Here is a 13,423-nt window from a genome sequence, read left to right as displayed (position 1 = left end):
CGATCTACGCTCGCTTTATGCACCTTAACGGTGTTGCTGTAATGCCTCGATGTTGAGGCATTCAGCAACACCGAGATCTGCATCAGGGGCCATGTCTGTCCCCTTCCCGGGTGTCAACGTCCGCCATACACTGTGTGGCGGTGGATGCCCTTTGTAAACTCCCACCCCACTCGCAAGATGGCGGCATCCTTTAAAAAAACCATTGGAGTTGAAAAGAGTTCTCAGGAGGGTCTCTCCAGACCCTTCTGAGTATCTGGCTCTACTTGCAGGTTGAATACAGGTACTGCATTCAACCATGCAAGTCAATGGAGCCCTGCTTTCTAATCACTATGTGATTAGTAAAATAAATGAAAAAGAAAAAAAATAATATAATAATATGGTTAAATAAAAAAAGGTAACATGTAAAAATAACTGTCCACTTATGTCACCATCAGGGGAACCTTCCAGTTCCAAAAAATGTTATGATGATTTAATGGGGTAACTTGAATTGGCCAGGTTCAAATTAACACCGGGGGAAGGATGACCATATGTCTAATTTCCAATTTGAAAAATGCACACGTCCCAAACGTGGCTTTCAGCCCCCAAACAACCCAGCAAACCCATGCAAGGGTGGTATCACTGTACTTATGAGATGTTGCTGAACACATATTGGGGAGTTGTGTGACAGTGAGATGTACCAGGGCCTGTAAATTCATACCTTAAGTACAACGTGTGTGGGGAAAAATACACACAAAAAATACTACTGCTAACTTTGACAAAGGGTGGTGGTAGAATAAGTGCCTGGAAAGAGTTAAAATACCAGTGTTTGAAATACCCTGGGGTGTCTAGTTTTCAAAAATATATGGTTTAATGGGCACCAGACTCAAAGATGTACCAAATAGGGCATGGGCACAGGATCACCAAATAAAGTTCAACAGTGAAAAATGTGCATGCCTCAAATGTGGCCCTTTTGCCGCCAAACCCATGCATGGGTGGTATCAATGTACTCAGGAGATGTTACTGAACACATATAGAGGTGTTATGTGACAGTGACATATACCAGGAGCTATAAATTCATACATGAAGTGAAATGTGTGTGAAAATAAACCACAAAACAATGACTACCACAAAGTTTGACAAAGACTGACGGTGGACTTAGTGCATGGAAAGAGTTAAAATACTAACATTTGAAATACCCTGGGGTGTCTTCAAAATATATGGTTTGATGGGGTAAATTGTATTGGCCAGCTTCAAAGATACCCGAAATATTACATGGGGGAAGAATTACCAGATTTGGAAAAATGGTTTTGAAATAGAAAAACGCTACTTGTACTTATTGCCCCATAACATACAGAAAACAGCAAAGAAACATAAAAACATTGAGTATTTCTAAACTCAGGACAAATAGTAAAATCTATTTAGCAGGTTTTTTCATTAGCTTTTATAGATGAGTAAAAGATTTTTCAAGTAAAAGGTATGTGGGTTCAGTAAACGAGAAAGAAGAAAATCACAGCTAAACATGAGCACCGCAGAAATGTTAAAACAGCCTTTGTCACGAAGGGGTTAATAGTATATGGCCTTTTCCTTTCGTAAGGCTCTAACATTTGCTTTTTTTAATAACATCTAACAATTTTTTTTATTCTTAATACTTCACAGTAATAAGGCGGAGATCTGTCTGCCAGAAGACAGTGATGGTGATGAGGTAAGAAATTTCTACTTCTCTTGTCCTTCGTGCTTTTGTTACCTATGCCAGGTAATGTTCATACTGTTTAAGACACCAAAAACTTTACAAGTCACAAGTGATTTATATCATCAAATTTGTTCAACTCATGTTGTATATGGTCTGTTCTCGTTAATGCTAAACTGTTTGGTTTGGGCTTAATCCAATGCTTGGTTCAACAAGAGCATAATCAGGAATCCACTTGAGTGCTTCATCTCTCTATTGTTATGTCAATTGGTAAGCAAATGACGCTGCATAATGGAGAAGTCAGGAGAAAGTGTTACTGTCCTCTTTTACTTGGTAACGGACTGCGGCAGGCCAGTAATTAAAACCTGGGATGCTCTGATTTAAAAGTGTAATCCAGGGCTTGACACATTTGTTTTGAATCTAGGAGCCAGCTAAAAAAGTTAGTTTTATTTTCAACGACAAAAATAACATCTTAAACTTACACTTAAAAAGACTAGAACCAAACGTCATGGGCGTTTAAATTATGCAGATAATTTAATATATTCTGTGACAAATTTTCTATATAATATATTAGTGTTTTTTACTTGGCTTTTTGTGGCCATGAACATGCCTTGTTTTTGTCACTGCTTTGTCATTAACCCCCCTTTTATATGTTTGCCCTTTGTGTATTAATGCCCTAGCCAGGCCCACATTTAGTATTAATGTGTTCCGTCCCACAACCTTGTGTATTGCCCCCCCTTTGTGCATCTATACCACCGCACTCATGTGCATTGATTTGCGTTGCCCTCAGCCAACCCTCCTCCCTTGTATTGATGCCCCCACCCCTTTTATAGTGGTTAATGGGACGCCCCTCCTTTAGTATTAATTTATATGATGCCCAACCACCCTTTTGTCTATTGATGCACCCACTGCCATGTGTATTTGCCCAGACTGCCATGTGTATTTGCCCCAGCCACACACAGCCCTGTTTTATATTGATTTTGTAATTTCAAAACCCAGCCATCCCCCTTTTGTATTATTTAAGTTTTAATGATGTCCCAAGGGAATTCCCCCTCTCCCTTAAATAAAGGTCAACTTTCCTCGAACCCCCATTTTTTTTTTTAAAAGTGGCAGGCGTGTACACACAGCTGTCTTACCACCTCACCCCCACGGCTGCACTACTTGAACGTTGGTCTGCCGGCCCTGGGATTTGTCGAGCCCTGGTGTAGTCTACTTGCAGTCCTTCCTTTAGCCACATGGATGTCTAGAGTAACACAGTCCTAGTAAGGATGTTCTGTTCATTCCCGTTTTGGGTTGGACAGGAATGGATGCTGCTTCTCCTTTCATATAACTCCATATTAAGAAGTCCATGATATTACTATTGCTAGTTGTGTTGCTGCCGCACACTGGAGGGAGGGTAGGGGGGGGGATTATGGTTCTGGTAAATCTAAAAGCACTAAAACTACTTGTTTTTATAACCTCACATTTTTTTTCAAGTGCATATACAGACTATGGGGACTATGGGGTCTATACCTATACCCAATAAATGCATTATTCATGGACCTAACACACAGAGCTTTCTTTCCCCCCCTCTCTGTTTCTCAGTAAAATATTTTGTCTGGAGAAAAGGCAGATGTAATATAGAACTAGAGAGACTTGGCGACAAAAAATTGTACAAATACAGAAAACATACACACATACACACATACACACATACATACTGTAGGGGACAGCTCACGCATGGGGCGGCAATGACAGTTTCACACAGGTTTCCAACGTAAAAGCGCGTTTATTTAGATGTTGTAGTCACAGAGCACCTTGTAAACAAAACAAACTATAAGCCTGTCCGGCTCTAACTAAACAGCAGGATACCTCTCTAGCAGCCTAAGGTCTGTCACAAAGCAAAGTAACCAGTTTTGTATGGGGTAAAGCTTCATACCTGGTGGGCTGCAGCGCTGGCTGTAGCTGCTCCTTCATTCAGGTTCTCCCTCCACCTGCAAACTTAACAGCCCTCTCTTTTAAGGCTTCCTCCCCAGTAACGAGCTTAGGAAGCCTCACCTGAGAGCACCTGGGTTTGCTACCATGCCTGGCAGAGGTAACCAGGTGAGATATATATACCATCAACCACGCTCCCATACACTTTACCACATATCCCCCCCGTCGACTCCAGACCAGAGGTCTGGACAGCGTCAGCAACCATACAGTACACCCTGGACAACGCATCCGCATTCCCATGTAACTTCCCTGGTCTATGCTCCACTGTAAATCTAAAATTTTGCAAGGAGAGAAACCATCTGGTCACTCTTGCATTCCTCTCCTTATTCTGTTTCATCCATGCCAGAGGAGCATGGTCAGTCACCAACACGAATTCCCTGCCCAGGAGATAATATCTCAGGGACTCCAACGCCCACTTGATGGCGAGACACTCCCTTTCCACTATGGCATAATTTTCCTCGGCTGGGGTCAGTTTCCTACTCAAGTACAGCACTGGGTGTTCTTCCCCATTAACCACTTGTGACAAAACTGCCCCCAAACCTCTAGCAGACGCGTCTGTCTGAACCAGAAATGGTTTCCTAAAATCAGGGGAAACGAGCACTGGCTGGTCACACAGGACAGACTTCAGACTCTGAAAAGCCCTTTCTGCCTCGGGGTTCCACTTTACCATCACTGACTTACCACCCTTTGTTAAGTCTGTCAATGGTGTGGCCATGGAGGCAAAATTGGGCACGAACCGACGGTAGTACCCGGTTATGCCAAGGAAAGCCCTCACTTGTTTCTTTGTTACTGGCCTAGGCCAGTTCTGTATCGCCTCAATCTTATTGATCTGGGGTTTAACCAGCCCCCTACCAATGATATAACCCAGGTATCTTGCTTCCTCCAGACCCACTGCACATTTTTCAGGGTTTATGGTTAGGCCTGCATCACTAATGGAGTCTAACACGCCCTGTACCTTACCGAGGTGACTTTTCCAGTCAGACGAAAAAATTACCACAGCGTCCAGGTAAGCAGCAGCATAATCACGATGTGGTCTCAAAATCAGATCCATCAGCCTCTGAAAGGTAGCAGGGGCCCCATGTAACCCAAATGGCATCACAACATACTGGAACAGGCCCTCTGGAGTGGAACAGGCAGTCTTCTCTTTAGCCTCCTCAGTTAACGGTATCTGCCAATAGCCCTTTGTAAGGTCAAGTGTTGTAATGTACCTTGCCTTCCCAAGCCTCTCAACCAGTTCATCCACTCGGGGCATGGGGTACGCATCAAACTTTGAGACCTCATTTAATCTCCTGAAGTCATTACAGAACCTCCACGTCCCGTTGGGCTTTGGGATTAGCACTATGGGGCTTGACCACTCACTAGTAGATTCCTCAATAACACCTAATTCAAGCATGCGCCTGACCTCCGTGGATACCGCCTCTCTACGGGCTTCTGGTATCCTGTATGGCTTCAGGTTCACTTTACTGTGAGGCTCAGTTTTAATATGGTGTTTTATGAGGTGGGTACGGCCAGGTAGGTCCGAAAACTTTCGTCTGTTTTCCTGCAGGAACTCCCTCACCTCCTGCTTCTGGGGCACTGACAGTGCCTCTCCTATGGTTACTGGGGGAACTGGTTGCCCCACTTCTTTGACCCCTGCCTGGGTCGCCCCCAAAGACTCCCGATCTTTCCACGGCTTGATCAGGTTTACGTGGTAAACCTGGAAGGGTTTTCTCCTGCCCGGTTGATGGACCTTGTAGTTCACCTCACTCATCTTCTCTACAACCTCATAGGGACCCTGCCACTTGGCTAAAAACTTACTTTCAACGGTGGGCACTAAAACCAGGACCCTGTCCCCAGGATTAAAGGCCCTCAACCTGGCAGATCTGTTATAAATTCTGCTCTGGGCCTCCTGCGCTCTTTGCAGATGCGTTTTAACTATAGGCATCACCGTCGCTATTCGCTCCTGCATCTGAGCCACATGTTCAATGACACTCTTATATGGGGTGGCCTCGGTCTCCCAAGTTTCTTTGGCAATATCTAACAAACCCCGTGGATGTCGGCCATACACTAACTCAAAGGGGGAAAACCCTGTAGACGCCTGGGGCACCTCCCGGATAGAGAACATGAGGTAGGGTAATAGACAGTCCCAATCCCGACCATCCCTTTCTACCACCTTTTTTAGCATATGCTTTAGGGTTTTGTTAAACCTCTCCACTAACCCGTCTGTTTGAGGGTGGTACACTGAGGTACGGAGGTGAGTGATTTTAAACAACTTACACAGGTCTTTCATGACCCGTGACATAAAGGGCGTACCCTGGTCAGTAAGAATTTCTTTAGGGATCCCCGTGCGAGAGAACATGTAAAACAACTCCCTAGCAATATTTTTGGAGGCCATGTTTCTTAAGGGTACCGCCTCTGGGTACCGGGTAGCATAATCCAAGACAACCAAAATGTATTGGTGTCCCCTAGCAGATTTGACAATGGGCCCTACCAAATCCATGGCAACTCTCTCAAATGGTACTTCAATGATGGGAAGTGGCACCAAGGGGCTACGGAAGTGTGGTGTTGGGGCACTCTTCTGGCATGTGGGGCATGACTCACAATACCTTTTTACTTCTTCATATACCCCAGGCCAATAAAACCTTTGGAGGACCCTCTCTTGTGTTTTATTAGTCCCCAAGTGCCCCCCAAACACATGGTTATGGGCTATGTCCAGCACCAGGTGTCGGTATGGTTTTGGCACCAGAAGCTGTTCCACAATTTCCTTGTTAACTTTGGTGACCCGGTACACTAGATCCCCATTCATGGCAAAATGCGGAAATTTCTGGTCAGCTTCGGGTTCCTGTGGTACCCCATTTACTACCGTGACATTTGCCCGTGCAGTTCCCAGAGTGGGGTCTCTCACTTGCTCGGTCCCGAAGTTACCCCGAGACATTTCTAAATCTAAGACCTGTTGGCCGGGTAGGGAAGTTTCTTCTTCTTCCTCCCCAGCTAACACCTGCAAGGGGAAAGAATCTTCACTATACATTTCAGGTGGGCCTAGATCCTTTTCATCATGCCCCTTACTGGTATCATTGTTCCCAATGGCCGTCTCACCTGACCCATTATTTACAGGGAGGGTTACAGACTCTGCCGGAGTTTGTTCCCCAGCTGCAGAAACGTTCCCCCTTCTCCACAACTCCCAGAACAAGGGGAAATCGCGGCCTAAAATAACCGCATGCATAAGTCTTTTTACAACTCCGACTTCGTAGGTCACAGTTCCAGATGGGGTCACCAACTTAATGGGGGCCACAGGGTAAGCTACAATATCCCCGTGGATGCATAGCACTCTTATGTGCTTGTTCGGCACGTAGTCCATAGTCACAAGGCCAGCCCGAACCAAAGTCACCAGGCTACCCGAGTCCAAAAGTGCCTTCACGGAGCAGTCACCTATCTTCACCATACAAAAATGCGGCTCAGTCTCTGATTCTGGAATGGCTGCACAAACAGGTTCTGCAAACAGGGACTGACGCCGACTAGCGTCACACACCATGGGCTCTGAGTTAAGAGGGCAATAGGCGGCTATGTGTCCCCACTCATGGCACCTCCAGCACTGGGGGGTCCCTGGCCTCCTTAGTAGGGAGCCCTTTCTAGGATTGTGGGGTCCCAGGGGTTCAGGATCAGTCTTTTGCCCTTGCCCAAACTCTAGAGCCCTGCTCTCTCTCACATTTTTCCATACACCTCCAGCTGGAACTCTCTTACCCAAAGATGTCGCGGGTCTGACAGTCTTGGAAGGTGTTGGTGCCGCAGGGACCTCACGGAGGAAGTCCTCGGTTGCTATGAACCTTTCCACCATGTTGACAAGCTGCTCAGCAGTTCTGGGGTCTCCATGCCCAACCCACCGTTGTAGCTCCGCCGGGAGGGCGCGGAGGTAGTGGTCCACTACCACCTTTTCCACAATCTGGGCTGGTGTAGTGGATTCTGGTTCCAGCCACTTGCGTACAAGATGAATCAGATCATACATCTGGGACCTGGCAGGCTTGTCCATGGTGTATTTCCAACAGTGGAGTCTCTTGGCCCGAACAGCGGGCGTAACACCCAGGCGAGCAAGGATCTCCATTTTTAGTTTTGTAAAGTCCCGGACATCCTGCTCCCCGAGGTCATAGTAGGCCTTTTGCGGTTCACCAGTCAGGAAGGGTGCAATCACTTCTGCCCACTCTGCAACTGGCAGTCTCTCTCTCTCCGCCACTCTCTCAAATACGGTGAGGTATGCCTCAACGTCGTCGTCGGGTGTCATTTTTTGTAAGCCCCGCTGAACGGCCCTCCTCACGTTAACAGTCTCAAGGGGGCTTGCCTCCACTTGTTGGGACTGAGCCACAACAGTCTCTCTGAGCGCAGCAATCTGCTCCATTAACAGGCGATTCGTTTCCTGTTGTTGGGCCATAGTCTGCTGTTGCGCATGTTGCTGGGCGTGAAAAGCCTCTGCATGAAACTTCCGTTGCTGTTCCAAGGCCTGCTCATGTCTCAGGTTAGCCTGTATCAGCTGCTTTATCACTTCCTCCATTGTGCCGGATGGGCCTTAAAGTGCTGCAGCCTTCACTCAGGACATATGCTTCCGGCCCTTTAAATGTCCACAAAATTCAGATGCTGTGTTTTGTCCTGCCGTTGCTCCTAGCACAACTGTGCCCGCATTCTCCACCAATTGTAGGGGACAGCTCACGCATGGGGCGGCAATGACAGTTTCACACAGGTTTCCAACGTAAAAGCGCGTTTATTTAGATGTTGTAGTCACAGAGCACCTTGTAAACAAAACAAACTATAAGCCTGTCCGGCTCTAACTAAACAGCAGGATACCTCTCTAGCAGCCTAAGGTCTGTCACAAAGCAAAGTAACCAGTTTTGTATGGGGTAAAGCTTCATACCTGGTGGGCTGCAGCGCTGGCTGTAGCTGCTCCTTCATTCAGGTTCTCCCTCCACCTGCAAACTTAACAGCCCTCTCTTTTAAGGCTTCCTCCCCAGTAACGAGCTTAGGAAGCCTCACCTGAGAGCACCTGGGTTTGCTACCATGCCTGGCAGAGGTAACCAGGTGAGATATATATACCATCAACCACGCTCCCATACACTTTACCACAATACATACACACATACACACACACAAACATGTCAGCACCGGCATACTAACCAGGTCCACACCACAATTCAGGAGCGCGATGGCAGTCTTACGAAGATATATGTGGTGCAGATTTTGACATTATTAATGGAGTTACCACCTTTCAATCAAAATGTATTATGTATATACTTTTTGTTTACAGGACTATAAAATGTCATTATTACCACTGCAAAGCAAAGAAGAAGTGTTACTTTTTTTGGTATGTATTGATAGTTTTGTTAAACTTGATTAATATTGAAATTATTGTACCTTTGTACCATCTTCTCAATTCTAAGGTAGAGAATGTTGGCAACATTATGGAGCCCATAAGTTATGTGAATAAAATATTGTATCCATATCCTGTACAAGGAAATGTTTTTAGGTGCTGAAAACTACTTTTTTTCAATCTCTTATGGCATAACACTTTAACTCAATGTTATCATTTACCATTCATAATATAAATTAGTAGAATTTAGCTTTAAAATTCTTGATAGTATATATTTCTTTTCTTTACTTTCATTAGAAAAACTTTGAGATAGCAGATAATTCAGATGTGGAATTCCTTACAAATGTGACACAGTTTTTTTCCAAGGCTGTAAAGATGTATTGGACAGATGCTCATGGTAACAAGGTAAGGTTCAAATGCTTCTTTTTTCCTTAATGTGCCAACAGTATCTGCTAGAAGGATGGCCATGATTTTACACTGTTAAATTCATCAAATAAACTGTTTAAGATTCTTTGCTAGGAAGGTTGTTGTTACTTCACATTAGGGCTGCAACTTTTATCATAGAAACCTCAGCAGAAGTGCAGGCAGCAGCAGAGGTTGTCTACGTGCATCGCGCTGACATCCACTGGCTGCTAGAGAAGAGGATCCTGCAGCGCTGCGGGGCATCTGGATATTAGCCTTATAGTCACTATAGGACGAGGGGTATTTTTCAGAACATTTTTTTGCAACAGCTGGGCATCTGTCCTCTTTGTACCTGTAGGACACTGGATCTAAAAAAGCACCTTCCCACAACTATATACCAATTGCTTGTTTTTTTTGTTTTTTTTTTGTGGCCGTTTTCTTTTTTCAGCCTATTATAAAATACCCTCGTTATGGTAGTACTGGTCATTCTTATTGTCCATTTTGGCCCTAAGGGGTGTGTTTTTCCCATCTTCAGATAATAAAGGGGAATTACTGGACACCTCTCATTGTTAAAATTCAGCTTCACGCCCTAGATGGCATTTTGGTTCTGCATAAAGGACTACCGCTAACAACTTTGTTTCTGAAAGGAATTTATTAAGGCACCAAGGCTTATGCTTAAGGCAAAATAATTTCAACTTCTGGAGTCTGGATTTTATCAGTTTTGAATATGGGGCCCTTTAAGAACATTGCACAGTGTTTCAAGGCATAGAGCAAAAGTAAAAAGAATAAATCAATTTATAAATGGGTACCACAGACAGCTGTTTAATCTTTTGTTATGCTCCCTTGAGGAAAGAGTAGCAATTAAATTTTTCAGTATGAATACAAACGTTGTCTAAATATTGAACCGTGCATTTCTTCTATGTTGTTTTGATACACTTTTATTATTCAGTGTCATTATTTTATCACTATTCTTTACAGGAACATAACAAGGCTGATCTCATTACTGAAAAAGAAAGCTCCAGAGGCCAAACATGTATGTATCTTTTAAAATATTTTTGGTCTGTGCTATATATAATAATAAAAATACTGTTTGGAGCCTTTTGGATATTTTTTCTTTTAATCCCATATCTTTTTTAACATGTATCAGTAACTTTTCAAATTCTGTGTTCTGTGGCTTATTGTACAACAAATTTTCTTTGTTAGTAACATTCAATTGTGTTGAATATCCATCGTATGTTATGACCCACACATCTTGTTGAATGGCCTCCCTCTTCTGCTCCGTGGTCTGCTTTATTACATTTGATATGAAGATTTTTTCCCTGGGGTACAGAGATGTACACTAAATGACCAAAAGTATGCAGACGCCGGACCATCACACCTATATGAGCTTGTTGGACAACCTATTCCAAAATCGGCATTCGTATAGAGTTGGCCCACTATGCAGCTGTAACAGCCTTCCCAGAGGAGCAGAATGTGTTTGTGGGAATTTGCGCCCATTCAACCCAAAAGAGCCTTTGTGAACTCAGACACTGATGTTGGGACGAGAAGGTCTGGTTCGTTATTGGCGTTTCAATTCATCCCATAGGTATTCAGTGGGGTTAAGGTCAGGGCACAGTGTGCAGGCTAGTCAAGTTCCTCCAAACTATGTTGTTACAGAGCCTGTTTTGTGCACAGAGGCACAGTCATGCTGGAACAGGAAAGGGTCTTCCCCAAATTGGTGCCGCAAAGCTGGAAGCATACAGTAGTCTAAAATGTCTTTGTATGCTGTAACATTACCCTTCACTGGAACTAAGGGGCCTAGCCCAAACCCTAAAAAACAGCCCCAGGCCATTATCGCTCCTCCAAAAAACTTTACATCAGGCGCAATAAATTCCGGCAGGTAGCGTTCTGCTGGCATCAGCCAAACTCTGGTTTGTCCATCATCCCTGCTGTGTGATTGTGAGCTGTTACTCCTAGATGCTTCCACTTAACAATAATAGCACTTATAGTGGACCGGGTCAGATCTAGCAGGGCAAACATTTTGGTGGCATCTTATGACTGTGCCAGTTTTAAAGTCTTCCCCCTTTTGCAGCTATAACCGCTTCCACTCTTCCTGAAATTTGTGTTCATTCAGCCGAAAGAGCATTTGTGAAGTCAGGCACTGGTGCTGGATGAAAAGGCATGACTCGTAACTGGCTTACAAACACAAAGGTGTTTAACTTTCCCAGCTTGTGTGCTGATATTGCTTCCAGAGGCAGTTTGGGACACTGTAGTGAAAGTTTCAGAAGACAGGAGATCTTGGGAGGAGAACTCAATAATTATGAGTGATGTCCACATATTTTTGGTCATGTAGTGTATACATATATACATAATGTACGGTAATCATTTGGTACACAGTCAACTATTGGCAAATACATTGGCCAATAAATTTACTTATGGACAAAAAAATTGCAACAGCTTTGTATGCTTATTTTCAGATGATGTGAATACTGAAGTGGATAATCCATTAACGGAGAATGAAATCATGGGATGCCTAACAGCCGAAGCAGCCAGCAGTGATGATGAGGGTTGATAATGAATATAAGCAGATCCTGTCAATGCATATGCACACGATTATATTTTGTTAAGATTTCCTCTAGAAGTTTAACATGGATATCTGTCCAATCCATGTAAACACCCCCCCATGTTTGGGGGGTGTTCCCACAGAAAAGAAAAGAGGAAATATTCAACTGTCACTGATCCTACTGAATAAAAATACCTTTGTAATTGAACTGTTTTTAGGTCTCAGTGAGGAAGCATGCCCCGAGTACTTGCCATAGTCATAAAACAGATGGTTTTGGAGATAATTACCTAAAAGGTGTTTGGTAATTTTATAATTTGTCTTGTTTTTTCCCCCTATTTAGAAACTCTGCAAACTCATTTGGTAATTTGGTTTCCAGTGAACTTTTACACTGCGGCTCCTTAAACTCTTAATATGGTGAAATAAAGATCTTTGTCCCGGTTTTTGACAGGCCCACATAGAGATCTTGCATTACTTTAGGTGTATAAGATATAAATAGTCTGTTGTGCTTAACAAACACCAAACATAAATTGAATGGAGTTAAACAAATTAAGTGTATCACTTATGGTAAGAATACGTTTCCAGCATTTGATGAATAAACCCTGCAGTGTTTAATATAAAGTTGTGCGCTGAATTTAAGTTGCTTGGTTTAACAGTGGTTATATGTGTTTCTTTGGCTAGGTAGGTTGTCTATTTATTACAATAAGAAATATTTTATAGGTCGATTTTGTTACAATAAGAAATATTTTATAGGTCTTAATTTACATTTTTATGAAAATGGCAATCATTTAACCCCTTAAGCATCATGGCTATTTTACACCTACCAGATAGGAGCAAACTTTAGTGTTTTTCTGTGTGTTTATTCAATCTCAGTGTTTCCTTTTATTTAGTATGCCCACACAAATTTATACTTTAATTTGAAACCAAATGGATATGTGAGTCTTTAGTTGCAGTTGCTATCTTTTATTTGGTCAATTTAAAGGTGCTGTTGCATTTAGGTGACCTCTTGAAATATCTCCAGATAAGCTTTCTGGCCTCGAAGGTCTTTTTTTTCTCTCTCTGAGTATGTATATATTTTAACAATTGTTTTGTACTAATAAAAAAGTAATATAATGCGCCTAGAATTTTTACATACTTTGGCACTTATAGAACAAATATTAAGGGACATCTTACACACACACACACACACTGCTGCGAATTTCTTGCAAAGGATATGTGTAACAGGTAAAACACAAAAATGAAAATAACTCATTTTGTATACTGCTATATCTGCAGACTACGGGGATGGTTTTAAGTGTGGAGTTTGTTTGCTCTGATGGCCATATGATCCATTAGAGTCAACTTAACAGACCCCAAGTATATATATTTCTGAAATGTAGATATCTCAGGGGATTTCACTAGGGCCATCTTCCCCAAATACCTGCATTTTAAGTACCCAGGGGTGTCTAGTGTCTAGAACATGGGCATAGACTTAGCAGCCCCTCTTAAATGTGACCTCTGAGCCCAAAAA

At 43.2% G+C, this 13,423-nt stretch overlaps 1 protein-coding gene across 1 annotated transcript in view; it reads left to right on the top strand.

The window, feature by feature from the left end:
* Positions 1-13,024, top strand: part of LOC128496920 (uncharacterized) — a 30,558-nt gene extending 17,534 nt beyond the window's left edge. Inside the window, exons 13-18 of the mRNA XM_053466751.1 lie at positions 1,636-1,681; positions 8,910-8,966; positions 9,270-9,377; positions 10,353-10,407; positions 11,831-12,601; positions 12,634-13,024. Coding sequence (XP_053322726.1) covers positions 1,636-1,681; positions 8,910-8,966; positions 9,270-9,377; positions 10,353-10,407; positions 11,831-11,925 — 361 coding nt within the window. The 3' untranslated portion in view covers positions 11,926-12,601; positions 12,634-13,024. The remainder of the gene's footprint in view (positions 1-1,635; positions 1,682-8,909; positions 8,967-9,269; positions 9,378-10,352; positions 10,408-11,830; positions 12,602-12,633) is intronic.
* The last annotated feature ends 399 nt before the right edge of the window (positions 13,025-13,423 follow it).

The sequence above is a fragment of the Spea bombifrons genome, chromosome 5, assembly GCF_027358695.1.
Source record: "Spea bombifrons isolate aSpeBom1 chromosome 5, aSpeBom1.2.pri, whole genome shotgun sequence".
Classification (NCBI taxonomy): domain Eukaryota; kingdom Metazoa; phylum Chordata; class Amphibia; order Anura; family Pelobatidae; genus Spea; species Spea bombifrons.
This window is presented reverse-complemented; position numbering and strand designations above follow the sequence as displayed.